The 26,384-nt window shown below is 52.7% G+C and overlaps 1 protein-coding gene across 5 annotated transcripts; it reads left to right on the forward strand.

Moving 5' to 3' along the window:
- The first annotated feature begins 145 nt into the window (after window positions 1-145).
- Flna (filamin A) lies at window positions 146-26,384 on the forward strand. Of its 5 annotated transcripts, XM_006992447.4 has the most exons (48): window positions 146-287; window positions 3,239-3,726; window positions 6,624-6,872; window positions 6,978-7,075; window positions 7,164-7,311; window positions 7,909-8,027; window positions 8,117-8,194; window positions 8,288-8,450; window positions 8,534-8,734; window positions 9,295-9,432; window positions 9,513-9,636; window positions 9,784-9,920; window positions 10,021-10,214; window positions 10,434-10,547; window positions 10,639-10,782; window positions 11,663-11,786; window positions 11,870-12,030; window positions 12,114-12,204; window positions 12,291-12,460; window positions 12,668-12,785; window positions 12,923-13,185; window positions 13,689-14,286; window positions 14,372-14,545; window positions 14,619-14,781; window positions 14,862-15,022; window positions 15,114-15,284; window positions 15,631-15,754; window positions 15,840-15,996; window positions 16,601-16,790; window positions 16,949-16,972; window positions 19,179-19,426; window positions 19,536-19,631; window positions 19,789-19,891; window positions 19,976-20,116; window positions 20,456-20,584; window positions 20,779-20,952; window positions 21,051-21,212; window positions 21,434-21,637; window positions 21,716-21,868; window positions 21,971-22,093; window positions 22,182-22,448; window positions 22,604-22,741; window positions 22,950-23,065; window positions 23,594-23,726; window positions 24,355-24,531; window positions 24,692-24,910; window positions 24,995-25,198; window positions 25,879-26,384. In XM_006992447.4, exons 2-48 carry the CDS (start codon window positions 3,354-3,356, stop codon window positions 26,064-26,066), a joined length of 7,944 nt encoding a protein of 2,647 aa, XP_006992509.1. In that variant the 5' UTR covers window positions 146-287; window positions 3,239-3,353; the 3' UTR covers window positions 26,067-26,384. The 5 variants fall into 5 exon arrangements, with proteins under 5 accessions (XP_006992509.1, XP_042125198.1, XP_006992510.1 ...); XM_042269264.2 differs by lacking the exon at window positions 24,692-24,910; XM_006992448.4 differs by lacking the exon at window positions 16,949-16,972.

Here is a 26,384-nt window from a genome sequence, read left to right on the forward strand (position 1 = left end):
TAGGGGGCGGCGTCGCCAGTCAGCAGGGGCACTTGAGCTCCTGCCCCCCCCCCACCCCCCACCCCGGCTCCCGGGCGATTTTACCAATTAAGGCTTTCTTGCCGGGCCAGGCTTGGCCGGCCCCGCGCGGGGCGGACGTGGGGCGGGGATGCGGCCAACAAGAAGGCGGGCTGCAGCGGCACATTCGCGTGGAGGCGCGCAGCGCGCAGTGGACGCCAGCAGAGCTCTGAGGCTTCCGGCTCGAGTGCGGAGAGCTGGGCGCCACCCCGCGGTTGCAGGGACAGCAGGTGAGGGCTCCGTGGCCAGCTCCATGCCGGATAGTGGTTGGATAGTGAGCGTGCCGCTTGCGAGCTGGGTAGATGTCTGGAAAGTAGGCAGAGAGGTCGAGGCCAGGTGCAGCTTGGGTGTGGATACAGGTCCCAGGCATCGCCTTAGTGTCCAGAGGTAGCTTTGCATAGTTTACCACACACTTATGTCTGTGCTCAGGAATCTGGGAGCTTGAGACCATTGGGTTTCCTGAAAGAGGGGATGGTATCTGAGCGTTTGGCAGGAGATGGGTACAGGCGTGGGTACCCATAAACTGGTTATTTGCGTGCCTATCTGGGAAAGAAAGGTCTTTTGAGACTAGTACCTTGATTGGGATAAGGGTGAATGGCAACTTGGAAGAACACTTTCCAGCCAATGTCAAGGGTGGATATGAGAGATGATGAGTCCCCTGCTGGTTTGGGCACAAGGAGCCGATTCCGGGGCTGTGGCAGGGTTTAGCCAGCTAGATTTCAAGCCTGGATCTTGGGTCCTCTCTCATATTGGTTCTGAGTATGATGGTCATTGCCAGCCAGAACATAAGCACCAACGTTCCCAGATCCCAATGCCAGACCTGGGCCAGAAAAAGTGGGTGAAATCCACCCGCAGTATCTTGCAGGTCCAAGCAGTCTGGCTAAGGTGAGAGTTCAGGAAATCAACATTCTCTCCTGTTACACCTGGATTTGCCTTATGGGCACTGTTTTACTTCGGAGATTTTTTGCTTTCTTCCCTCCTGGCGCCCCCTGGCTACACAGGTCTAGAAACAGCTCTTCAGGATCCTAATATAGCTGGTGGGCTTGGGCCTATAGTTTCCCTGTGGGAGGGCCTGGATTGGGGTCTGATGGTGGGGGTGGTGGAGGTGGGCGGGGTGTGTCTAACATCCAAGAATCTACTCCAAATAAGGGAAAATATGAAAGAGCTGGATTTTGGCTTCCTGGGCTGCCCCATCTGGGTCTTTGGGATGGAGCGACATCTGGTGGTGGCAGTGTGTCCATTCTAAGGCCCAGAACTCTCCACCCCGCTCCCCAATTCCTCTCCCCCCACCAAAGCCAAATCATAGGGCTGGAAGCTGGGACACCCAAATTCTGTGTGGTCTGTTACTACGATTCCATTTTCCTTGTTCTCTGCAAATTAATGAACTCAAGTGATCCAGATAAATAGCACTTAGTGGAAAATCAATTATTGATGCAATTCCATACCTGGGGATTTGCTCTCCAGTGGGGCGGGGGGGGGGGGGGGGACGACCAGAAAGATAACTCAAATCGTGTCTTGAACGACATCTCTGGAAGTTTCCGTTTGAGTTACCATTTTGGTTACAGTTCTGCCATCCTGTCCTCCAATTCTCTTTGTGTATATGAAAACAGAAGAGGAGAGGATATGCAGGTGACTGGAGGTGGGATAGGGGAGTTCTGTACTGAAAATGTTATTTGACTGGTGAGATTATAGACAGTCCCAAGATGAACATGCTGAGACAGAAGTGATGCCCATTGTGACCTTACCATAGCCCCACCACAGCCAATACAGACACCCCAGGCCATAGAAGAGCCAACCATATTTGGGCATGCCATGTTGGCCAACCCAGAGCCTCCTTAAGCCATGGGTCTTTTAGAAGATAATTCATTGCTAGAATTTGAGAAGTAGGGATAAAGGCCCGCCTTTCTGGAAAAACATAGAGAAAGGAACATTTTGGAGAGGCTTGGAGTACAGACAATGTAGATGGAAAGAGTCTACCAAGGGAAAGGTAAGCTGAATTCCCTTCACTAGAGGGTGGTAGTGAGTGTCCCCTACAGTTTCTTGCCTCTGTGCCTTTGCTCATCTCTGCCTCAATACAAGCATCCTCATTATTATCCCCAGAATTTTGTATCATAAAATTAACCATTAGTGAATAGCTTCACACTGCTTGGGGAACACAACCCAGGCTCCTTAGCAATCTGGTGATTGCTTGACGTCTGGTGATTCTCCTCCCATCAATCTGGGACCCTATCCCTGAGCCCTTCCACACCTCTAGGGTCACACCAAACTTTGGTCACATAAAGCCAGGTGAGAACTCACCCCCAGAATTCCTCAGGGGCCCAGGTGGAGGAACTGTGAGTTGGCAGGCACAAGGTGTACCCGTCTACACGCATCACAAGGTGGGTGCCCTCTGATTATGCCCATTGGCATGCCCTGGGCCTTTGGAAGGCTGCTTGGTCCTGGAGTGCTGGCAGCCTCCTGGCCCAGTTGCTTGCCCCATTTCCTCCCGGATGGAACTAGGGGGCAGAGAAGACGGTGGGAATGAGCTGGTGCAGGTGAGCAGAGCCATGGAGACTGAGAAGACCAGCGGAGATGGGTGGGATGGGCAAGGGTCTGCGGGTGGCTATGTTAGGTGATGAGAGCCCTGAATGGCAGCCGTTTCTCGGCGTTAGTGGGCACAAAGAGCTCGCAGCAGCACCAGGCGTTCTTGAAGGGTTTGCTCTCAGGATTGGACTCTTTGCATTGCTGTGGAACAGACTGCGGCTGAGGACCCTTAGCTCAGGAAGAAGGGGGAAATGAAGATAGAGGAGGAGGATGCAGGATCGGGGCGGAGTCCAAATGATTCAGAGATCCTATTGGCTCCACCCCCTGCAGAAAGAGTCCCTTGTAAGGGTGTGCCGGCTGGAGTTGAGCAATCCGAATTGCTCAGCCTTTCCTAGCTCTGGAGTCCGTTTCTTGTATTACTGTAAGCAGATGTTGCCGGACCTCCTTGCGCTCTTTGGGGCTCAATGACCCTCCTTGAAGCAGAACTTGGTCGCCTTGGGCGGAGCAGGGGAGGGGTGCTTTGTGGGAGCATTCCAACGGGCGGGGCGAGGTGGGGCGGTCACGGCCCAGAAACCCCAACCGGAGGCCCCGCCCCTAAGGAAACCTTGCTTCTGGCTCCACCCTTCGCCCGCATTTAAAGGGCTCGTTCTTTCCGCAGCGCAACCTCTGTTCTGTGCCTTGTCTCTTGAGCGCGGAAGTGCCTTCGGCTTTAATTAAAGGGCCGTCCCCTCGCTGAGGCTGCAGCACCGCCCCTCTGCTCCTCGCGCCTCAAAATGAGTAGCTCTCACTCCCGCTCTGGTCAGAGCGCAGCGGGCGCGGCTCCGGGAGGCGGTACCGATACGCGCGACGCCGAGATGCCGGCTACCGAAAAAGACCTAGCGGAGGACGCACCATGGAAGAAGATCCAGCAGAACACATTCACCCGCTGGTGCAATGAGCACCTTAAGTGCGTGAGCAAGCGCATCGCCAATCTGCAGACAGACCTCAGCGATGGATTGCGGCTCATTGCACTGCTCGAGGTACTCAGCCAGAAGAAGATGCACCGCAAACACAACCAACGACCCACTTTTCGCCAGATGCAGCTCGAAAATGTGTCGGTGGCGCTTGAGTTCCTGGACCGTGAGAGCATCAAGCTCGTGTCCATAGGTGAGGGTGCGGGCCACACTGGGGCACCACGCGGGCGGGGTCACCGCAACTCTCCCTCCTTTCACCCCTACAGCCCCCCTCCCGGTTCCCCTCCCTAGATGCCCTGCAACCAAGAGTACCCCTAGGCCTCTTAGCCGCCTAGCTCCGCGAGATCCTTGAGAACAAAGGCGCGCAGGCTGGCCTACTGAGCATGTGAACCGCTACGCGCCCCCGCCCGCTGCGCCCTCCTGGCCTACTCCCAGGCTGAGCTCACATCCTCTGTAGGCCGCACCCCCAGCACTCCCAAAGCTGCACCCGTAGTGGGACAGGCACAGACTAGGTTTCTGCCCCTGAGAGCCGCACTCCATCCTTGGGCAGTGGGATGTCCAGGCTCTTCCTCTACAACAGCAATTTTGAAAGGACCCTTCTAGCTTTTAGGTGCCTCTGTAGTTCTAAAGTGGAGGGTGCAGCTTGTGGCTCCTATTATGTAGGATGCCCTCAACTTCTTGCCTTGAAAATACTCCCCCATTGGAGGTGGTTCAAATCCCCAGTTTATATCTTTTCTGGCGAACTTGGAGGAGGGCAAAGAGATGTATTTCTGGCAAAACTGCACCCCAGGTGTGTTGGGTGTGGTTGACTGAAGGCACTTGGGCATCTGGCCATAGTGTGCTTGGTTGCCAGCTTTGCTATCACGAATCAAACTCTTACTTCCATGTAAACCTTGGTTTTCTGCATCTAGAATGCAGAGATTGATTGAAAGGTGCTCCAGTGTGCATTGGGTTTACTGCCAGCTCAGTGCCTATGTCATTGAACTGGAGAGATTGGCATTGATATTGCCTTTTGAAGGATCCCATGCCTTTTTCAAAGTAGGGGCTGCTTATGGACAGGCATCAGAATTGGTAACTTGGGAATGTGGAACAGTAAGAGTAGGAGAATGGACCTTTTCTTCATAATAGAAAGGGCTTTCTGTTATACTTAGGACTTTGAGTGAGATGGTACATGCTAAATCAGTGAGGGACCAAGATTCTCCTGGCCCCTCAGAGAGCAGTTTTCAAGTGCTGAGTTTTTTCTTTGGAATGCTCATAGAGGCATGTCAGTGGATGTATGGAGGCCCATCCCTAGTCCCAGCCTCAGTCTAGCCAGCTGAGTCATTTCTGAGTCTTGGGGGGGGCAACCGGATGTGGGGAGTCAGGCCACACCCCAGCTCTTGGGGGGGGTCTCCTCCCTCCTCCCTTCTTCCCTCCTTCTTGTGAGCTGGCTGGAGCAGGCCTAGTTCCCAGAGCTTTGCCATATAAGGCAAAAAAATGTTGGAAAGCAGCAGTGATTAGGAGAGGGAGGGGGCTGGCTGGCCCAGGGGCTAGGGGTGGGATGGGGCGTGGCCATCTAACTAGGCTGCCTCCCAACCCTGGGCCCTGGTCTTCTCCTCCTCTTAGGAGGGGGACTTAGCTGTCATAGCCAGCCTAATTAGACCAGGGGAGGGTCCTTCCTGGGACGGTGGATCTGTCTTTGCTCCTCCCCTTAGAGGCCACTAAGGACTTATGGTTTCCTTGGGGGCTTTTGTGCTGGACCTGTGACTTGGGGTAGGGTCATTGTGCCCTTGATCTTTAAACTTCCTTCCCCCATCCTCTCACCAATTTGGAAGAATGAAAAACATTCACAGGAGGCCAGACCCAACCTGTTAGGGAATAGGAAAGAAGATCACACTGCTTTGAGAGGCTCAAGTGGTAGTCCTCCAGGTGCTGTCCCACTTCCTGGGATGCCACCTGATGTAGATGGCCCTCCCAATGGTGTACTTCTAGTTTTCATGACCCACCCCCATTGACTCACTAGAGAAATATTCTCTGATTACAGGAAAGGCCTGTAAGTTTTCCAAAGATGAGCTATAGAAAACTCTACCCACCATAAGCCATACACCCTTGAGGAGGTTAAGACTCAGAGGTGGCTTTGGGTGGGGCTCAGAGGGGTTACCATGGTGATGGATGTTCGGTGTGCCCGCCCTAACCACTTCCCTTGTGGTAAGCCTGGTGGCTGCCTGAGACCTAGCCCGTTAGGTGGCAAGTAGGCTGGGTGGTGAGTAATAGTTAAGCAGGTTATGCTGAAGCAGCAGGGCTTGAGGACCCCACCCAAGACATCTGCAACAGGGACTCCCAAGTGGGCCTTGGCAACAGAGGCAGGCTAAAGCTAGCCCCTCCCTACTCTTCCTCTTCTTCCTCCTTCAACTGGGCAATGGGGGCTGTTACCCCAGAAGTTCCCCATAGGCTTCAATGAGTCAGGACCAAATGTAGTTCCTTTGACTTATAGCCCCTCCCCCAAACCAGTCCTCTTGTGCCACCTCCTGACTCCTAGCTTGGGGGGGGGACAAGGAAGTAGCAAAGGGTGGGGCTCACACCCCTTCATACAAGGATCCTTGCCAATACCTCCACTTCCCCTGCCTCGTCCCCCACCCTGGAACAGCAGTTGTATTTCCTAACTACTCTTTGCCAACCTAGCCTTCCTCTTTGGTCCCAGCCCAGCTTGAGGTCAGGGGCCCTGTTTCTGGGCCAGTTAGGGCTAGGCCACTTCTGTCTGTTCCCATATATCCCAAGAGGTAGGGGGCAGGTTTTGATCTCAGCAGTTGCAAAGCATTTATCTCACTTGCTCTCTCACCCTCCTTCTGGGCCTTGGGGTTTTGCATTGTATTGTCATCATGTGTCTATGGGTCTCTTCCTCCCCCTGAAAAGTCTTTTATCACTAAATATTTCTTTGCACCCCTTCAGAGGCCCTGGGCAGAGAGGGTGCTTGATCCACATTCTACCCTTAGCTGGAAGGGGCCTCTGTCACCTAATTGACTTGCTGTGCCTGTCCACCCAGGTCCCTCCCCGCTGGCCTTGGTGAGGGAAATCCCTAACTGCCCAGTGTTGCCACCCCTCTTCCCACAGACAGCAAGGCCATTGTGGATGGGAATCTGAAGCTGATCTTAGGGCTCATCTGGACCCTGATCCTACACTACTCCATCTCGATGCCCATGTGGGATGAGGAGGAAGATGAGGAAGCCAAGAAGCAAACACCCAAACAGAGGCTCCTAGGCTGGATTCAGAACAAGCTGCCACAGCTGCCCATTACCAACTTCAGTCGGGACTGGCAGAGTGGCCGGGCCCTGGGTGCTCTTGTTGATAGCTGTGCCCCAGGTGAGGGGTACAGAGATGGGAGATCTTGGGCTAAGGCTATCTGGTCTACCTAGAAGGTGGTCCTGTAGCCCCTAGACTCACAACATGACCTTTTCTGTGTTGTAGGCTTATGTCCTGACTGGGACTCCTGGGATGCTAGTAAGCCTGTGAACAATGCACGAGAAGCCATGCAGCAGGCTGACGACTGGCTAGGCATTCCTCAGGTATGCTCCCTGAATGGCTCTAGCAGCTAAAGGGTGCTTGGTTATGGTGAGGAGAGGCCCAATGGCTCTTGTCTTCTATCTGTGACAGGTGATCACCCCAGAGGAAATTGTGGACCCCAACGTAGATGAACATTCTGTCATGACCTACCTGTCTCAGTTTCCCAAGGCCAAGCTGAAGCCAGGGGCTCCTCTTCGGCCTAAACTGAATCCAAAGAAAGCCCGAGCCTATGGGCCAGGTAAGGGGGCCTGGGCAGTGACATTCCAGGGGGTTGAGCACCTATATCTGGCTATGGGGACAGTAGTCTCTCTCAAGTTGGGTCCTAAGAGGTTTAGGGTCATGGCAGCTGGGCAAATCACTCTTGAGGGGGATGAATGGATCAGGGTTGGTCAGAAATGGTGCCCTGACAAGGGAATGCATTGGCATTCCCTATTGAGGTTCCTTAAGTCATACTGGCTTCTGGGAAGTTTCTTGGTTGAGGGAGGACCCAGTGTGTTACTATTCTATAATTAGAGATGAAGCAGTCAGGATCATGCAAGTGCAAGGGTTTGGGAAACCAGTGCAGCAAATCAGACTGTTCCAGAGAATGGGCCTAACCTGGTGGCAAGAGCACACACAGCTGGTTTCTGAGGCCAGGCTCAATATACTGGGCTTATATTGAACAAGCCTGCCTGATTGGATTGTGCCTAGCTTGGGGAGGGGCACTGAACCTGCAGAAGGATAGAGTCTTCAATGCTGTGTCCCTGTTACTGCTTTAGTGTCTAGGAACCAGGGTATAGAGGTGAGGGTGTGGCCCTACCAGCTAGTCCATGGCTTCCTTACCCTCTCCTGACAGGCATTGAGCCTACAGGCAATATGGTAAAGAAGAGAGCAGAATTCACTGTGGAGACCCGAAGTGCTGGCCAGGGAGAGGTGCTGGTGTATGTGGAGGACCCAGCTGGACACCAGGAAGAGGTAGGGTTATCCATTGGCAGGGCAGGATCCTGCTGTGTTTTCTTTTAGGACAGCTGATCTTAACACTCATAGGCTCCTTCCCACTACAGGCCAAAGTGACTGCCAATAATGACAAAAACCGTACCTTCTCTGTCTGGTATGTCCCTGAAGTAACAGGAACTCATAAGGTGAGTCCTTGGCTGAGCAGGAGGCTGGTGGCTATGGGTAGTCCGCAGAGGGCCTCTTATCTCACCCTCACAGCCTGCCCCTCCTGGGAATAGGTGACTGTACTCTTTGCTGGCCAACATATTGCCAAGAGCCCCTTTGAGGTATATGTGGACAAGTCACAGGGTGATGCCAGCAAAGTGACTGCCCAGGGCCCTGGTCTGGAGCCCAGCGGCAACATCGCCAACAAGACTACCTACTTTGAGATCTTCACTGCAGGTGAGGGGAGGCAGCTGAGGCCCAGCCAGCCATAGGGGAGAGGTATGCTGGAGTCCCAGAGCTGAGTCTGTGTCTTGGGACAGGAGCTGGCACAGGTGAGGTGGAAGTCGTCATCCAGGACCCTACAGGACAGAAAGACACAGTGGAGCCTCAGCTGGAGGCCAGGGGTGACAGCACCTATCGCTGTAACTACCAGCCCACCATGGAGGGTGTCCACACAGTGCACGTCACCTTCGCTGGTGTTCCCATCCCTCGCAGCCCCTACACTGTCACTGTTGGCCAAGGTAGGCCTGGCCATGGATGCTCCTCTACTGTGCTGCTGTGGTCTGGGCCTCCCAAGGGAGGAGTAGACCATTGGGGCTGTCCCACTGAATCCCCTGTTTGAGAGCCCCAGTCTCCAAGCTTCTACTGTCTGGGCAAGCACTGTCTTTCCTTTCCCATACTGGGGCCCTTCTTGTTCCTCTTCCTCTCCTTGCCCCTCTTGTCTTTCCTTTCCATGCTTTTACCTTCGGAAGAGCACGCTCCAGCTGTCTAGAAACCTGCTGCTCTCTGCTCTGCCCACAGGTCAATGGTACTTGGATCCATCTTCCTCTTTTTGGGGAGGGCTGGGTGGAGGTATTGGGGCTGGTGTCCAATAGTTGGGAGGAAGACTGCCATGTTCCTGCTTGGGGTGCAGGTTCCAGGGTCATGGCCCATTTCAGTTCTTTCTTGCATGTGCTTTACCAGCCTGTTGGGCCAAACTCTAAGGAACTCTCCAATCCCAATGGCCTGGCCCTGTGTGTAGCAAGGGAAGGGACAATCAACCCCAGTTTTCCAGCAACTCAGCTGGCCTATTTGTCCACAGCCTGTAACCCTGCTGCCTGCCGGGCTGTTGGTCGAGGCCTCCAGCCTAAAGGTGTCCGAGTGAAGGAGACAGCCGACTTCAAGGTGTACACAAAGGGTGCTGGCAGTGGGGAGCTAAAGGTCACTGTAAAGGGCCCCAGTAAGTTTGTCTGGTGGGGTGGTGGGTGATGGACCTCATGTCATAGTTAGACAGGCCTGAGTTATTCCTTGTCTTTGCAGAGGGCGAGGAGCGTGTAAAGCAGAAGGACCTAGGGGATGGCGTGTATGGCTTTGAATATTACCCTACAATTCCTGGCACACACACAGTCACCATCACATGGGGTGGCCAGAACATTGGCCGCAGGTGAGCTCCCTTCACTACTCACAATTTCTGAGCCCTTCCATCTCCCTGCCGGGTGAGGGACCAGTGGCATCTTTCTGCCTAGCTCACAGTTGTTGGGCACAGGGCAGTGCCTCTTGGTGCTTACCTATATGGTACTCTTGCTTGCAGTCCCTTCGAGGTGAAGGTGGGCACTGAGTGTGGCAATCAGAAGGTGCGGGCCTGGGGTCCTGGGCTGGAGGGCGGCGTTGTTGGCAAGTCAGCAGACTTCGTGGTAGAGGCCATTGGTGATGATGTGGGCACCTTGGGTAAGTTGGAGGCTTCAGAGTGGGCATCCGAAGCAGAGGGTGACAAGGGCAGCCTACCCCAAGGCTCCAGGGTACCAATAGGACTGATGGCTGTTGTCAGGTTTCTCCGTGGAAGGTCCATCACAGGCCAAGATCGAATGTGATGACAAGGGTGATGGCTCCTGTGATGTGCGCTATTGGCCCCAGGAGGCTGGCGAGTATGCTGTTCATGTGCTGTGTAACAGCGAGGACATCCGTCTCAGTCCTTTCATGGCTGACATCCGAGAGGCACCTCAGGATTTTTACCCAGACAGGGTAAAGGGCACACAACACTGACCCGAGCCTTGGCTTTCTACTTTTGCTTGCAAAGGCTTCTGGGGGTGGGCATTATCACATCTTGTCAGTGAGTCTGGGGTTAAGAGCTCAGAGCCTGGCTTGGTATTCCCAGAATCATGTCCTGCCACTCTGTGTGTTACTTACTGCCCTGCCTGACTTTGGTGGCTTTTCCTTGGTCTGAGATTAGTTTCTTACCAGGTGAAGGCACGTGGGCCTGGATTGGAAAAGACTGGTGTGGCTGTCAACAAGCCAGCAGAGTTCATAGTTGATGCCAAACATGCTGGGAAGGCCCCTCTCCGAGTTCAAGTCCAGGTGGGATGCCTACCCATGTTGGGGGCAGGATTGTTAGGCCCCTAGGTCTGGGTACTGACCAGCAGGCTGTTGGCTTTTGCTTGCCTTACAGGACAATGAGGGCTGCCCTGTGGAGGCAACAGTCAAGGACAATGGCAATGGCACTTACAGCTGTTCTTATGTGCCCAGAAAGCCAGTGAAGCACACAGCCATGGTTTCTTGGGGTGGTGTCAGCATCCCCAATAGTCCCTTCCGGGTAAGCCAGCCCATGGGCCATTAGCCCATCTCCCCAGAACCCCTTTGTTCCTATAGCAGTTTTTAACTAGATCAGGCTTGCGTACCAACACAGTTTTCCCATTTTCAGTGGACTTGACTTTTAGCAGCCATCACCATAGTCTAGTTTAGGACATTTTCATCATCTCCAAAGACATTCTTATCCTTTCATCCCCAAAGAAACTCCTATCCCTTTCTTTAGCCCTTGGCAACCCCTGATCTATGGATTTGCCTTTTCTGGACCTTTCATATAGATGCAGTTATATATACATTATAATTATATATATTATACACAAACACAGTGTGACCTTTTTGGTGTGTGTGTGTGTGTGTGTTTTCTTTTTGAGACATCTCACTGAAGACCAAGCAGTCCTGGAACTCACTTGGTAGCCCAGGCTGGCCTCGAACTCACAGAGATCCGCCTGCCTCTGCCTCCCCAGTGCTGGGATTAAAGGCGTGCGCCGCCATGTTTGCTCTGTGACTTTTTGTTTGGTTTCTTTCACTGAGTGTCATGAGAAGGTTTTTCCACATTGTAGCATGTTGGTCTTTCATATCTTTTTATGGCTGAATACTTTTTACATCACATTGTGTAGATGGAAAACACATTTGGTAGATATGTGTTAGTTTTGGGCTATGTGAATAGCTCTGGTAGGAACATTTGGTTAAGTGTGTGGACCTATATGTTTATTTCACTAGGAGTAGAATCACAGTATCATGTGGCCACTTTTATCTGTTTGAGGAACTTCCAGTTGTCCCAAGGCAGCAGCAATATTTGACCTGTCTACCAGCAATAGCTGAGGGAGCCTCTCAGCTCTCCTGCCATAGACTTGTCATGTTTTTTCATTTGCCCCTGTACTCTACAGGTGAATGTGGGAGCTGGCAGCCACCCAAACAAAGTCAAAGTGTATGGTCCAGGAGTGGCTAAGACTGGACTCAAGGCACATGAACCTACCTACTTTACTGTGGATTGTACGGAGGCTGGCCAGGGTAAGTAAGGCCTAGTCTTGAATGGGAGGACAGGCTGTCTCCACAATGTTCCAGCCTCTTCTTATCCTACTTGTTGACCACAGGAGATGTCAGCATTGGTATCAAGTGTGCCCCTGGAGTGGTGGGTCCCACTGAGGCTGATATCGACTTTGATATCATCCGCAATGACAATGATACCTTCACTGTGAAATACACACCCCGTGGGGCTGGCAGCTATACCATCATGGTCCTTTTTGCTGACCAGGTAGGTGTTGCTGCTCCTAGTCCCTAGATTGCTAAGTGTTGGGGTGCTGCTGTCCTCAGCTGTTTTCCTTCCATCACTTGCAGGCCACACCCACCAGCCCCATCAGAGTCAAAGTGGAGCCTTCTCATGATGCCAGCAAGGTGAAGGCTGAAGGCCCTGGCCTTATGCGCACTGGTAAGGATGAGTATTCTGTAGAAGGTTGAGTGGAACCAAGGGTAGGGAACTTAGTAGGGTACCTCAATTTTGTTATGTCTCCTCAGGTGTTGAGCTTGGCAAACCCACCCATTTCACGGTCAATGCTAAAACTGCTGGCAAAGGCAAGCTGGATGTCCAGTTCTCGGGACTGGCTAAGGGAGATGTAGTGCGAGATGTGGACATCATTGACCACCATGATAATACCTACACAGTCAAGTACACTCCCGTGCAGCAGGTAGCTATCTCCACCTGCTGCAGCCATACCATTTCTTATATGGTGGGCTAGGTAGCCTGCTGTAAGAAGTTTCTAATTTCTCACCTGGGAAGGGGGCTGAGGAACAAAGCTTGTGTCTTTTACACCTGCTCAAGCTGGGCAGCTATAGGCCAAAGACACTGGAGTACTGACTGATGAGTGACCCCTGCCCTTCTGTACCTATTTTAGGGCCCAGTAGGTATCAGTGTCACTTATGGAGGAGATCATATACCCAAGAGTCCATTTTCAGTGGGAGTATCTCCAAGCTTGGACCTCAGCAAGATCAAGGTGTCTGGCCTTGGTGACAGTAAGTAGTCGCTATACTTGTCATTGCCATGGAGGACCACTCAATTCTATCCATCTGAGTCTTGCCTGAGGCTGCATAAATAAATGATGGTTGATTTCTTTTTTTTTTCTCTTTCTCTACTATCATCATTGCAACAGAAATGGATGTTGGCAAAGATCAGGAGTTCACAGTGAAGTCAAAGGGTGCAGGTGGTCAAGGCAAAGTAGCATCCAAGATTGTGAGTCCCTCAGGTACAGCAGTGCCCTGCAAGGTGGAGCCAGGCCTAGGAGTTGACAACAGTGTGGTACGTTTTGTGCCCCGAGAAGAGGGGCCTTATGAGGTGGAGGTGACCTATGATGGTGTGCCTGTGCCTGGCAGTCCCTTTCCACTGGAAGCTGTGGCTCCCACCAAACCTAGCAAGGTAATTGGGTTTGGGAGCTTATGAGGGGAGGGCCCATCTTCCTTCCTTCCTTCCTTCCTTCCTTCCTTCCTTCCTTCCTTCCTTCCTTCCTTCCTTCCTTCCTCCCTCCCTCCCTCCCTCCCTCCCTCCCTCCCTCCCTCCCTCCCTCCCTTTTCTTTTTTCATCGGGGAGGGTTTTTCTGTGTAATAGCCCTGGCTGTCCTGGAACTCGCTTTGTAGCCCAGGCTGACCTCAAACTCAGAGATCTGCCTGCCTCTGCCTCCTGAGTGCTGGGATTAAAGGCGTGCGCCACCACACCTAGCTCCCATCTTCCTTTCTGAGGGCACCCTATCTTCTTCAGATTTGTCCTGACCCTTTGTCATTTTTGCCTTTATGATTGATGGGTAGATGACCTATTAGGCAGCCTATGCCTTTCATGTCTCTGGGTGGGGAGGAAAGCTATGGCAAAAGGAGGCAGATGAAAGGTTAGGCTAGTAGCTGCTTCTAACCTCTTCCTTCCCTCAGGTGAAGGCATTTGGACCAGGGCTACAGGGAGGCAATGCAGGCTCCCCTGCCCGCTTCACCATTGATACAAAGGGAGCTGGCACTGGTGGCCTGGGCCTGACAGTGGAAGGCCCCTGTGAAGCACAGCTTGAGTGCCTGGACAACGGGGATGGCACATGCTCTGTGTCTTATGTGCCCACTGAGCCTGGGGACTACAACATCAACATCCTTTTTGCTGACACCCACATTCCTGGATCCCCATTCAAGGCCCATGTGGTTCCTTGTTTTGATGCATCTAAGGTGAAATGCTCAGGCCCTGGGTTGGAGCGGGCTACTGCTGGTGAGGTAGGGCAGTTCCAAGTGGACTGCTCAAGTGCTGGCAGTGCTGAGTTGACTATTGAGATCTGCTCTGAGGCGGGACTGCCAGCTGAAGTATACATTCAGGACCATGGTGATGGCACACACACAATCACCTACATTCCTCTCTGTCCTGGGGCTTACACTGTTACAATCAAGTATGGTGGCCAGCCAGTGCCCAACTTCCCCAGCAAGCTGCAGGTGGAGCCTGCTGTGGACACCTCAGGTGTGCAGTGCTATGGACCTGGGATTGAGGGTCAAGGTAAGGAGGCCTACTGTAGGGGAGTAGCAGTCACTGGGTACAAAGAGTCCTATAGCCATAGCCTCCTCACTGTGGCCTTTTCCAGGTATCTTCCGAGAAGCAACCACTGAGTTTAGTGTGGATGCCCGGGCTCTTACACAGACAGGAGGGCCACACGTCAAGGCCCGTGTGGCCAACCCCTCAGGCAACCTGACAGAAACCTATGTGCAGGACTGTGGTGATGGCACATACAAAGTGGAATACACTCCCTATGAGGAAGGTATGAATATGCTGGGCAGTACCTTAGGCAGGGCAGGGAGTAAGTGGACTTACTGACCTGCCCTGCCTTCTAGGAGTACACTCTGTGGATGTGACTTATGATGGCAGCCCTGTGCCCAGCAGCCCCTTCAAGGTGCCTGTAACAGAGGGCTGTGACCCCTCCCGGGTACGTGTCCATGGGCCAGGCATCCAAAGTGGTACTACTAACAAACCCAACAAGTTCACAGTGGAAACTAGGTGAGTGAGCCACTGAAGAGGCAAGGGCAGCCAATGGGCTTGGGAACCCCAGGTAATGACAGACTGTCTGTTTGGAATAGGGGAGCTGGCACAGGTGGCTTGGGCTTGGCTGTTGAGGGCCCCTCCGAGGCCAAGATGTCTTGCATGGATAATAAAGATGGCAGCTGCTCGGTAGAATACATACCATATGAAGCTGGCACCTATAGCCTTAACGTCACGTATGGTGGCCACCAAGTGCCAGGTGAGGAGATGATGATAAGTATGAAACTAGGACTGTCTGCTAATATCCACAGTCGCTTACATAGCTACCATCCTTTCACATTAAACTCCAGGTAGTCCATTCAAGGTCCCTGTGCATGATGTGACAGATGCATCTAAAGTCAAGTGTTCTGGGCCTGGCCTAAGCCCAGGCATGGTCCGTGCCAACCTTCCTCAGTCCTTTAAGGTGGACACAAGCAAGGCTGGAGTTGCCCCACTGCAAGTCAAAGTGCAGGGGCCTAAAGGTGAGAGTTCACATATCTGGGAGTAGGGAGTTATGAAGGTATCATCTTTTTAGATCCAGCATGTGGAGGCTAGGGCACATGGTGGAGGGCTTCAGGCAACCATAGAACCAGGCAGAACTCTAGAGAAGTTATAATGGACAGGACTTGGCCACTGAATAGATGTGGCAAGAGAGAGGGCCTAAGGAGGCACTTAGATATATGTTTTATACTACAAGGTCTTAGAGTCATTCCTGGAATTGGGAAGTTAAGGACAGACTTTGGGCCCAGTCCTAGTCCTCCAGTGAGATGGGGTTGGAACTGGGTACAAGGAGTCAACCTAAAGATCTGTCCTTGGGACTGGGGCTAGGTCTGGTGGAGCCAGTGGATGTAGTGGACAATGCTGATGGTACTCAGACTGTCAACTATGTGCCCAGCCGAGAAGGGTCCTATAGCATTTCTGTGCTATATGGGGAAGAAGAGGTGCCACGGAGGTAAGAAGCAGGGTTCAACTGTGCATGCTGGAGGCAGTTTGGTACTGAAATTTTTCTGATGATTCATAACACCCTGATCCCACAGCCCCTTCAAGGTCAAGGTGCTGCCCACACATGATGCCAGTAAGGTGAAGGCCAGTGGACCTGGACTCAACACCACTGGTGTGCCTGCCAGCCTGCCTGTGGAGTTCACCATTGATGCCAAGGATGCTGGGGAGGGTCTATTGGCTGTCCAGATTACGGTGAGCTTTCTGGCTTCCTGGGCTGTACTTCAACTCCAGGCATAGGGAGGAGAGGCAAGGAACAAGACCTGGCCAGGTGCAGTATAGGGCTGCAGGTGGGTAGGCAGCCCAGTCTAGATAACTAGTCTGCCTGGAGCTGTACTGTAAGGGAAGGGCCTCTGCTTCTGGTCTGCTAATATAACCAACTACATTAGGATGTGTAGCAGTTTTGTCCAAGTTGAAAGGGACAAGCTTCCTCAAATACACATTCATTGCTATTGAGCATGGTGCTAAAAGCCTACAGTGCTTCAGCTTCCTTACATGTAATATTCTCACAGGACAGGTATAATGTTACAACATTGAGATCTTTCATGTAAACTCCTAGTGCCCATAGGACAGGCCCAAGACTGAAGCTGAGCACCAATCTGTGCTCTTGTCATGTCAGGGAATGCTGGATGTTTGGGGGCTTCTATTCTCGACTCTGCCACAGACAGGTAGCCACTGGGGCCATGGGGGTAGAGGAGTCCAGAAACTATCACTGTTATAGCTGTATTTGGTGTTTCTATGAAAGGCCTGAGATAGCCCAGGCCTTGCTAGGACTCCTCCCCTGTGCTTTGCTACGCAGGACCCTGAAGGCAAGCCCAAGAAAACACACATCCAAGACAACCATGATGGCACATACACAGTGGCTTATGTGCCAGATGTGACAGGCCGGTACACAATCCTTATCAAGTATGGTGGTGATGAGATCCCCTTCTCCCCATACCGTGTCCGGGCTGTGCCCACTGGGGATGCCAGCAAGTGCACAGTCACAGGTGAGCCAGCCCACCATCAGCCACCATGGCACTCGGCACGGGGCTTGGGTGTGCCTGTGTGCAAGGGCTCGCTGCTTGGGGCGGCGTGTGGGATTGGGGGCCACCCCCTTGAGTGACTCACCTGACCTTTCTCCTTGCTCTCTGCCCTCTCACCTCAGTGTCAATCGGAGGTCACGGGCTAGGTAAGCTGCTTGCTGGGGCCACTCCCAATGCCCCTGCTGCCCAGAGAGGCAGTTTCCTTTCCTCTCCATTGCTAATTCATTCCCAGGACAGTTCCAGCTGCAGCTCTAGGCAAGGACAGAATGGGGGAGGCTGTGTAGATAAGGCCATGGGCTGGAGGGTCAGGGCCCAGGGAGGTTTCTAGAGCTAAGCATGAGTGCTCTGGTTCTCCCCTCTCTGGGCCTCCATTTCCCCATCTGAGAACTTGGGTTGCAGCTGAGAGCTTTGGGGTGAAGTATATCCTAGGAGGCACCCTACTGGGGACTTTGGGGTCTGGGGATCTTGGCACCCCTGGGGATGGGCAGCAGGTGCTTCCTTCTCACAAGGGCTCCTGTGTGGGCTCAGGGTACAAGGTGGTTTCCTCCACCCAGTGGGAGTCTCTAGCCCTCGTCAGATCCACAGACTTCTATCCCTGCCTCCCAGGGGCATCTGTGTCCTGGGCTGAGGGAGGTGCATGAGTGGGTGGGGCTGGCTGGTGGTGCAGTAGTGCCAGTGTCAACTGCTTGGGTGGCCAGCATGGCGGGGTCTGGCCCAGCCTCAGAGCCCCAAAGTGCATTCTGCATCACATCTCCTTCTTTCCTTCTCTCCTCCTATTCCCTCAGCAGTGACATTAATTAGACAGTTCCTACCAGACAGGTTTGTCTGCCCCAAAACAGAAACACCACAGGGATACTGATAAAAGGCTACAATTATTTACATGCCTCTGAATGCTATAAGCCTGACACTTGGGTAGGTGGCCAAGGACAGGATTATAAGGTAGCTAGGTTTTTGTGGCAGAGGCTAGATTGCTTTGTAGAATAGTCCATGGGATTGGAGATTATACATATGTGCACAGGGCAAGAGAGGGGAGAATAGGCTAGAGACTTGGAGTGGCCTCAATTTTTCTGACCATTATGTGTGGAATGGAATAAGTTCCAGTAAGGGAATTTAATCACCTTTGGGCAAGCCAGAAGGTTGGCTTGGGCCAGGTCAGTGGCTGTTGGGACATTAACCAGTAGCTTGATTAACAGGTGTACTTTGAGGATGCTATGGTTAAGACCTGCTGATCACCTTGAGCCTGGGTATGGAAATGAGTAATCAAGTAGCTGTCAGGAGAGGGCCCAAATCATTAGCTAAATAGTAGAGGGCAGGCATGCAGGAAACTTATAGGTTAGCATGAGCAGCAGGTAGCCAGGAATATAGCTAAACATGCTATCTGAGTCTCATGTTGCGAATGTGAGACCAAGGTCAATAGAGGGGTTTGATGTAGGCTGGTAAGGGGGGGCGAGGCTTAAATTTGGTCCCCAAGTAGGTCTGGTGCACCTAGCTGCTTTCCTTGTTGGGAGGCTGGGCTGCAGGGGTGCTCTTGCTGCCAGGCCTTACAACCCACAGCTCTCAAGCCTCCACAGCTGAGCCCCAGATCATAATGTCACTGTCCTTTCCCTTTCCTTGGGCACTATGGGGCCCTAGAGGCTGCTTAGATGCTTTATCCTTGCAACCCTGCAGTGGTGGCTTGGGCCTTCTATCCCCTGTTCCTTGGGTGCCGCCACAGCTTTGCCAAGCCTGCTGTGATGCATTGCACGGGTGCTAATCCTGCTGCCTCCCTGCTACTTGCTCTTGTCTGTGCTGGGCTGCTTCTCACTGCAAGCCTCTGGTTGAGCAAGCGTTCTCAGTTGTCAGGAAACTCCAGTTTCACCTTCAGGCCTGGGGGTGGGTAGGGAGGAAAGTGTCACACTCCCCACACTGCAGCAGGACTCTGCCTCACTGCATCCACACATAGCACTGGAGCCCGGGGCCAGGCCACGGGGTACAAGGAGCCATGGGCCTAGTCAGAGTGCTGGTATTTATCAGCATAGACCATGGTACCACCTGAGGCTGAGTTGGCAGAGGAGGTGGCAATAAATGCTTGTGCTGGGATGGGATGGTCCCTTATTTTTCCTCCCAGGTATCTCAGTACCACCTGTTGGGCCTCTTTCATAAAGAGGCTTGAGGTGGTCAGGAGAATCCTTCCTGCCTTCTGAGAAACCACTCACCATCCTAGCTTGGGGTATGGGTTGGATTAGGGGGTGGGGCTGGCTGTGCTTGGTCATAGCATTAAGAGACCTGGATGGATGTCAGGCTGATTGGAGTATCCCAAATGCCTGGCTCACCTGCTGGCTCCCCCTCTGGGGATCCACTCTGCCCTCCCAGGTGCTGGCATTGGCCCCACCATCCAGATTGGGGAGGAGACAGTGATTACTGTGGACACGAAAGCAGCAGGCAAAGGCAAGGTGACTTGCACAGTGTGCACACCTGATGGCTCAGAGGTAGATGTGGACGTGGTGGAGAATGAGGATGGCACCTTTGACATCTTCTACACAGCCCCCCAGCCGGGCAAATACGTCATCTGTGTGCGCTTCGGTGGCGAGCATGTGCCCAACAGCCCCTTCCAAGTTACAGTGAGAAGGGGCCAAGGACGGGTGGGCAGGGAAATCTGGGAAAGTCCTAGTCTGTCCTTCTAGGTCCCTCTGTGACAACAGTCTTTAGCTCTCTCACTTTGCCTTCCAGGCTTTGGCTGGGGACCAACCCACAGTGCAGACCCCCCTACGGCCTCAGCAGCTGGCTCCACAGTATAACTATCCTCAGGGTAGCCAGCAAACCTGGGTAAGGCCTGGCCTGGTTTATTATTCAATTTGCCTGACCCATAGGGACACTTGAGCTGGCCATCTGGGTGTCTCATGTGGCCCTGTTCTACCATATGTGCATAGAAACCTCAGATCTTCTTGTAGCCCCTCACCTGATTCTTCTGTCTCCACTGCAGGTTCCAGACAGGCCCATGGTGGGGGTTAATGGGCTGGATGTGACCAGCCTGAGGCCCTTTGATCTTGTCATCCCCTTTACCATCAAGAAAGGAGAGATCACTGGTGAGTAAGGGCTGGGAACTTAGAAAACAATGATGCCAGGGTGTGCCAATTGCCTGTCCTGACCTTAAAACCACTGCCCTATAGGGGAAGTTCGAATGCCATCAGGCAAGGTGGCCCAGCCTTCCATCACTGACAATAAGGATGGCACTGTTACTGTGCGCTACTCACCCAGTGAAGCTGGCCTGCATGAAATGGATATCCGCTATGATAATATGCACATCCCAGGTGGGCTCACTGCCTCTTGTCCACCCCATCCCAGGCCCCTATTACTACCATCTCAGAAAGAACAGGCTGGAGTGGTGTTATAGATCAGTTGGTAGAATGCTTGCTTAGCATGCATGAGGCTCTGACTAAACTAGATATCATGGCACATGCCTGAGAATCCTAGTACTAGGGGTAGAGGCAGGAGGATCAGGAGTTCAAGGTCATCCTCAGCTTAATAGTGAGTTTAAAGCCATCCACAGATACATGAGACCCTGTTTCAAAAACAAAACAACAACAAAAAAAAAAAGACTAGTGCATGAATGAGGCTGGTATTCCATGTAGCTTCTATTCCTGCCTTAGGAAGCCCTCTGCAATTCTATGTGGATTATGTTAACTGTGGCCATGTTACTGCCTATGGCCCTGGCCTTACCCACGGAGTGGTCAACAAACCCGCCACCTTCACTGTCAACACCAAGGATGCAGGCGAGGGTAAGGAGAAGCTCTAGACTTAACCTGCTCAAGTTGTCCTCCCTTGGCTGAGGGCTGGGTATAAGAGATGATCCTGAATGGAGTTCGCTACCTTGTCCTCATGCCTCTGCTGAGCTATCAAGTCAGCTCATCCACAAAGGCCCAGAAACGCATTCCTGGGCACAATTCCCACTTTTACCTGTGATGCTTTTCAGGGGGCTTGTCTCTGGCCATCGAGGGTCCATCTAAAGCAGAAATCAGCTGCACTGACAACCAGGATGGAACATGCAGTGTTTCTTACCTGCCTGTGCTGCCTGGTGACTATAGCATCCTAGTCAAGTACAATGACCAGCACATCCCAGGCAGCCCCTTCACTGCCAGAGTCACAGGTGGGGAGCATCAGGAATAATGACAGGAACAGGTGGCAGGGTGGGCACAGTGTCTTGGGGCTGGATCCATAGTGACTGATGGCTTGCATTCTTACCAGGTGACGATTCCATGCGTATGTCCCACCTAAAGGTGGGTTCTGCTGCTGATATCCCCATCAATATCTCAGAAACAGACCTCAGTCTACTCACAGCCACTGTGGTGCCACCCTCAGGGCGAGAGGAGCCCTGTCTGCTGAAGCGGTTGCGCAATGGCCATGTGGGTAAGAGGTTAAGAGGGGGCAAGCATTTTTGGGAAGGAGGGAGAACCAGGTGTGGTAATTAACTATAATCCCAATACTTGGGAGGTGGAGGCAGGAGAATCAGGGGAACCAATCGTTGGCTACATAGTGAGTTAAAGCCATCCTGGCCTGTTGGGGGAAAAAAGAGGGAAGGAGGTAGGCTGTGGGCCTACACCCTGTTGATGGCCCTACCCTGTGCCCAGGGATTTCCTTCGTGCCCAAGGAGACAGGGGAGCACCTGGTGCATGTGAAGAAGAATGGCCAGCATGTGGCAAGCAGTCCCATCCCAGTAGTGATCAGCCAGTCGGAGATTGGTGATGCCAGCCGTGTACGGGTCTCTGGTCAAGGCCTCCATGAAGGTCATACCTTTGAGCCTGCAGAGTTTATTATTGACACCAGAGATGCAGGTAGGCAGTGGTGCTTGCCAGATGGGGCAATATAGCTTCACTTGGCATTTTGGCTTATAGCTGTTATCTATCTCCCAGGCTATGGTGGGCTCAGTCTGTCCATTGAGGGCCCTAGCAAGGTAGACATCAACACAGAGGACCTGGAGGATGGTACATGCAGGGTCACTTACTGTCCCACAGAGCCTGGAAATTACATCATAAACATCAAGTTTGCTGACCAGCATGTGCCTGGTGAGTGTGGCAGCCACACCTCTGTAGTTTGGCAGCCTTCCTATACACCCCAGTGCCCACCTGTAACTGTGCAGGGTATGGACTGTACTTTTTTCCCTACAGGCAGTCCCTTCTCTGTGAAGGTGACAGGTGAGGGCCGGGTGAAAGAAAGTATTACACGCAGGCGACGCGCCCCTTCAGTAGCCAATGTTGGCAGTCATTGTGACCTCAGCCTGAAGATTCCTGGTAGGGGAAAGATCATGAGGGTTCCTAGGGTAACCCTAAGCACAAGTAGAGACAGGGCCCTGCTCAGCAAGCTATCTTCTACTTGTAGAAATTAGCATCCAAGATATGACAGCCCAGGTGACCAGTCCATCAGGCAAGACCCACGAGGCAGAGATTGTAGAAGGAGAGAACCATACTTACTGTATCCGATTTGTGCCTGCTGAGATGGGAATGCATACCGTCAGCGTCAAGTACAAGGGCCAGCATGTGCCTGGGAGCCCCTTCCAGTTCACTGTGGGGCCTCTTGGGGAAGGGGGCGCCCACAAGGTCCGTGCTGGAGGCCCTGGCCTTGAGAGGGCTGAAGCTGGAGTGCCAGGTAGGTGTGCTTGTCTAATTCTTGCTATCCTAGGTGGGTCTAGATGGGTGTTTGGAGGAAGTAGCTAGCAATCATGTTGATCTTGGCTTTGCTTGGAGTTGGCTGAGGGTGGGAACCAATTGTCTGCTCCATGAGCACACACTGCTTTCCCACAGCGGAGTTCAGCATTTGGACCAGGGAAGCTGGCGCTGGAGGCCTGGCCATTGCTGTTGAGGGCCCGAGCAAGGCTGAGATCTCCTTCGAGGACCGCAAGGATGGCTCCTGTGGTGTGGCCTATGTAGTTCAGGAGCCAGGTACTGGGAACAGAATTGGGGGCAGGGGGAGGTAGGACCTGAGTGTGGGTGTGTTGACCCCAGGTGTTACACTTGGCTCTTATTCTCCATCTTGAGGTTCCAGGGACACCCAAGCTGGCTGTGGAAGGCAATAGGCCTTTCCTAGGCTAGCCCTTGGAGATATATATGTGGCATCCCCAATATAGCCTTATGTTCTTTTCCTGTCCAGGTGACTATGAAGTCTCAGTCAAGTTCAACGAGGAGCACATACCTGATAGCCCCTTCGTGGTGCCTGTGGCTTCTCCGTCTGGTGACGCCCGCCGCCTTACTGTTTCTAGTCTTCAGGTGAGGCACTGAGAGAAACTGCCCACCTGGGGCTCCTGGGCCCGGCCAGACCACAGTCACTTTGGCAAGCAGGCCTCAGCTCTGAGCTGATTGGCCTACCCAGAAACAACTCTGGGTGCTAGGCTTTTGCTCTGGCCGGGTACAGCCCACACTTGGGGTTGGCAGGAAGTGCCCTGCCCACTGCGTGGCGTTTTTCTCGTGTCTCAGGTCTAAAGGCTTTGAACAGAAGCCTGTGCCCATTGAGCACTAGGGCTAAGGTTTAAAGAGGGACAGCCTGCTGGAGCTGAGTGCTACCCACAGGGTGGGGCCACCTTCCCTTTCTGCTGCCTGGGTGTGTGATTGCAGAGCACACGTCTAGGGGATAGGAGATTGGGGGTGTGCTTGTGGCTTGCTGCCTTTACAAATCAATGGCTCTCCCTCTTTAAACCATATTGGACACCAGATGGGTAAGTGACCCTGTGGGTCTCCTGCTCTTCCATTTGCCCTGGCTCTAGCCATCCTGTCTAACCACATCTGCTGTGCTTCCAGGAGTCAGGGTTAAAGGTCAACCAGCCAGCCTCTTTTGCAGTCAGCCTGAATGGAGCCAAGGGGGCAATTGATGCCAAGGTGCACAGCCCCTCAGGAGCTCTGGAGGAGTGCTATGTCACAGAGATTGACCAAGGTAAGGCTCTATCCCTGTCTAGCCATCCAGCCATCTGCCCTAACGGACGAGAACCAGGATGAGTGTACACAAGGAAAGTAATTGGGCTCCTCAGCTTTCCAGATTGATAAGCACCCAGGAAGATATGGCTTTCCAGCATGGCCACTAGGAAGAAAACCTTAGCAATGCCATACATGAGAGAGACAAAGACAGACACAGAGAGCAAGAGAGGCAGTCTATCCCTGTGACCAGAGGAGTAGCAGTTCTATTGAAGCACACTAGTTTTCCCCTTCCCCCCTGACCTGAAGCAGATTCCTTGCTAAGCATGCTAATCTGTAGACAGCATTGTTTTAACAGTACACTGTCTAAGGAGGCAGCAATGTGGGCATTTTGCTTGCCAGTCCAAAGGACTCACCAGTAGATGTCTTAGGTATCGATAGCCTTAGTCCTCGGGATGTATGTGTTGTTGGGGTGGGGTACCTAGCACAGTTCTGGAAGCAGAGGGGTCTCCATGGAACAATTGGGTTCCTGCTGGTGGCAAGAGAAATAAAAGAGATGGTTAGTACTAAGGCTATTCCTTTCAGATACCATTTGTTTGTTACATACTGAAAAGTACCCCAGGCTTATAACATGTCCTTCTGCATCTCAGATAAGTATGCTGTGCGTTTCATTCCACGAGAGAATGGCATCTACTTGATTGATGTCAAGTTCAATGGTACTCACATCCCTGGAAGTCCCTTCAAGATTCGAGTTGGGGAGCCTGGGCATGGAGGGGACCCAGGCTTGGTGTCCGCCTATGGAGCAGGCCTGGAGGGTGGTGTCACAGGTAGGTTCATGGGTACAGCTCTGAACGTGGATGCAGTTGTTGGGGCCTTGCATCCAAGCTCTTAGCAATAGGAGGCATGTGGAAGTATCAAGGTTGTTCTGGGTGGCTGAAGACAGGGAAGCCAGTAAGGTAGACTCTACCTGACCTTCCATGCTCCCAGGGAGCCCAGCTGAGTTTATCGTGAACACAAGCAATGCGGGAGCTGGTGCCCTTTCGGTTACCATTGACGGCCCCTCCAAGGTGAAGATGGATTGCCAGGAGTGCCCCGAGGGCTACCGTGTCACCTATACCCCCATGGCACCTGGCAGCTACCTCATCTCTATCAAGTATGGTGGGCCCTATCACATTGGGGGAAGCCCCTTCAAAGCCAAGGTCACAGGTGAGCCTCAGGCTAAGCTGTTGTTGCCCACTCAATGCCTTGATACTCCAGCCACTTCTCAGCCTTATCCATTCTGTCCTGCAGGTCCCCGTCTTGTCAGCAACCACAGCCTCCATGAGACGACATCTGTGTTTGTGGACTCCTTGACAAAAGTCACCACTGTTCCCCAGCTCGCAACCTCAGGCCCAAGTCCTGCTGATGTCAGCAAAGTAGTAGCCAAAGGCCTGGGGTTGAGCAAGGCTTATGTAGGCCAGAAGAGCAGCTTCACAGTAGACTGCAGCAAAGCAGGTAAATAGCCCTGTTTCCAAAGTCAGAAATAACAGGACAGTCAGCATGTAGGAAGTACAGGAACTGCCTTTAGGGGTATGGTTGTTGCTTTTGGGGCTACCTTCTATTTGGGCTTCTTGGAGAGGTGGCTCAGCAGTTAAGAACACTGGGTGTTCTTCCAGAGGACCCAGGTTCAAGTCCTAGTACCCATATGGCAGTTCACAACTATCTCTAACTCCAGTTCCAGGGGATCCAACATCCTCACACAGACATAAATGCAGGCAAAACACCAATGCACATAAAATAAAATAAATAAATTGCTGGGTGGTGGTGGTGGGAGGCAGCCCTCGGGAGGCAGAGGCAGGCAGATCTCTGTGAGTTTGAGGCCAGCCTGATCTACAAAGCGAGATCCAGGAGAGCCAAGGCTGTTACACAATGAAACCCCATCTTGAAACCCCCCCCCAAAATATATATGTGTATGTGTATGCATGTATATATATAGAATGTGTGTGTGTGTGTGTGTGTGTGTGTGTGTGTGTGTGTGTACCTGGAATTTATCATCTGGTAGCCTAGGTGAGGTATGAGAAGCTTGTGGCCTGTTCTAAACAAGGGACAGGATGTGGAATAGGAAGAGGACTCAGAGCAATTAGCAGCTGAAAGAAGGGGTTAAGGCTGGTCATTGAGGCCTATTCCTACCTCAGGTAACAACATGCTGCTGGTGGGAGTGCACGGCCCAAGGACACCCTGTGAAGAGATCCTGGTGAAACACATGGGCAGCCGCATCTACAGTGTCTCCTACCTGCTCAAAGACAAAGGGGAGTACACACTGGTGGTCAAGTGGGGTGATGAGCATATCCCAGGCAGCCCGTACCGCATTATGGTACCCTGAGCCTGGTGCCTATGCCAGCCAAAAGCTCCCATGGCAAGAGCATCCTTATACCTGTCCCACCCTCAAGAAGCCCCATTTTCCTTTCCTGAGCCCTGGGACCTCCCTCTCCTAGATCACTCTGGCCACTCTGTCACTGCAGTCGCCCCTGCCCTGCGCTGTGCTCACCTGCCTCTCTGGGCTTTCACTTGAGCAGAGGGAGCCATTGGTGGCAGCGCCTGTCTCCTTTGGTTCTGGGAGGGTGGGAGTCCTATGTACAACCACCTGCTAGTTGTCTTTCCCAGCCAGGAGGAATAAAATTTTGCTTCCATTGTCCTGTGA

The sequence above is a fragment of the Peromyscus maniculatus genome, chromosome X, assembly GCF_049852395.1.
Source record: "Peromyscus maniculatus bairdii isolate BWxNUB_F1_BW_parent chromosome X, HU_Pman_BW_mat_3.1, whole genome shotgun sequence".
In the NCBI taxonomy this organism is placed as follows: domain Eukaryota; kingdom Metazoa; phylum Chordata; class Mammalia; order Rodentia; family Cricetidae; genus Peromyscus; species Peromyscus maniculatus.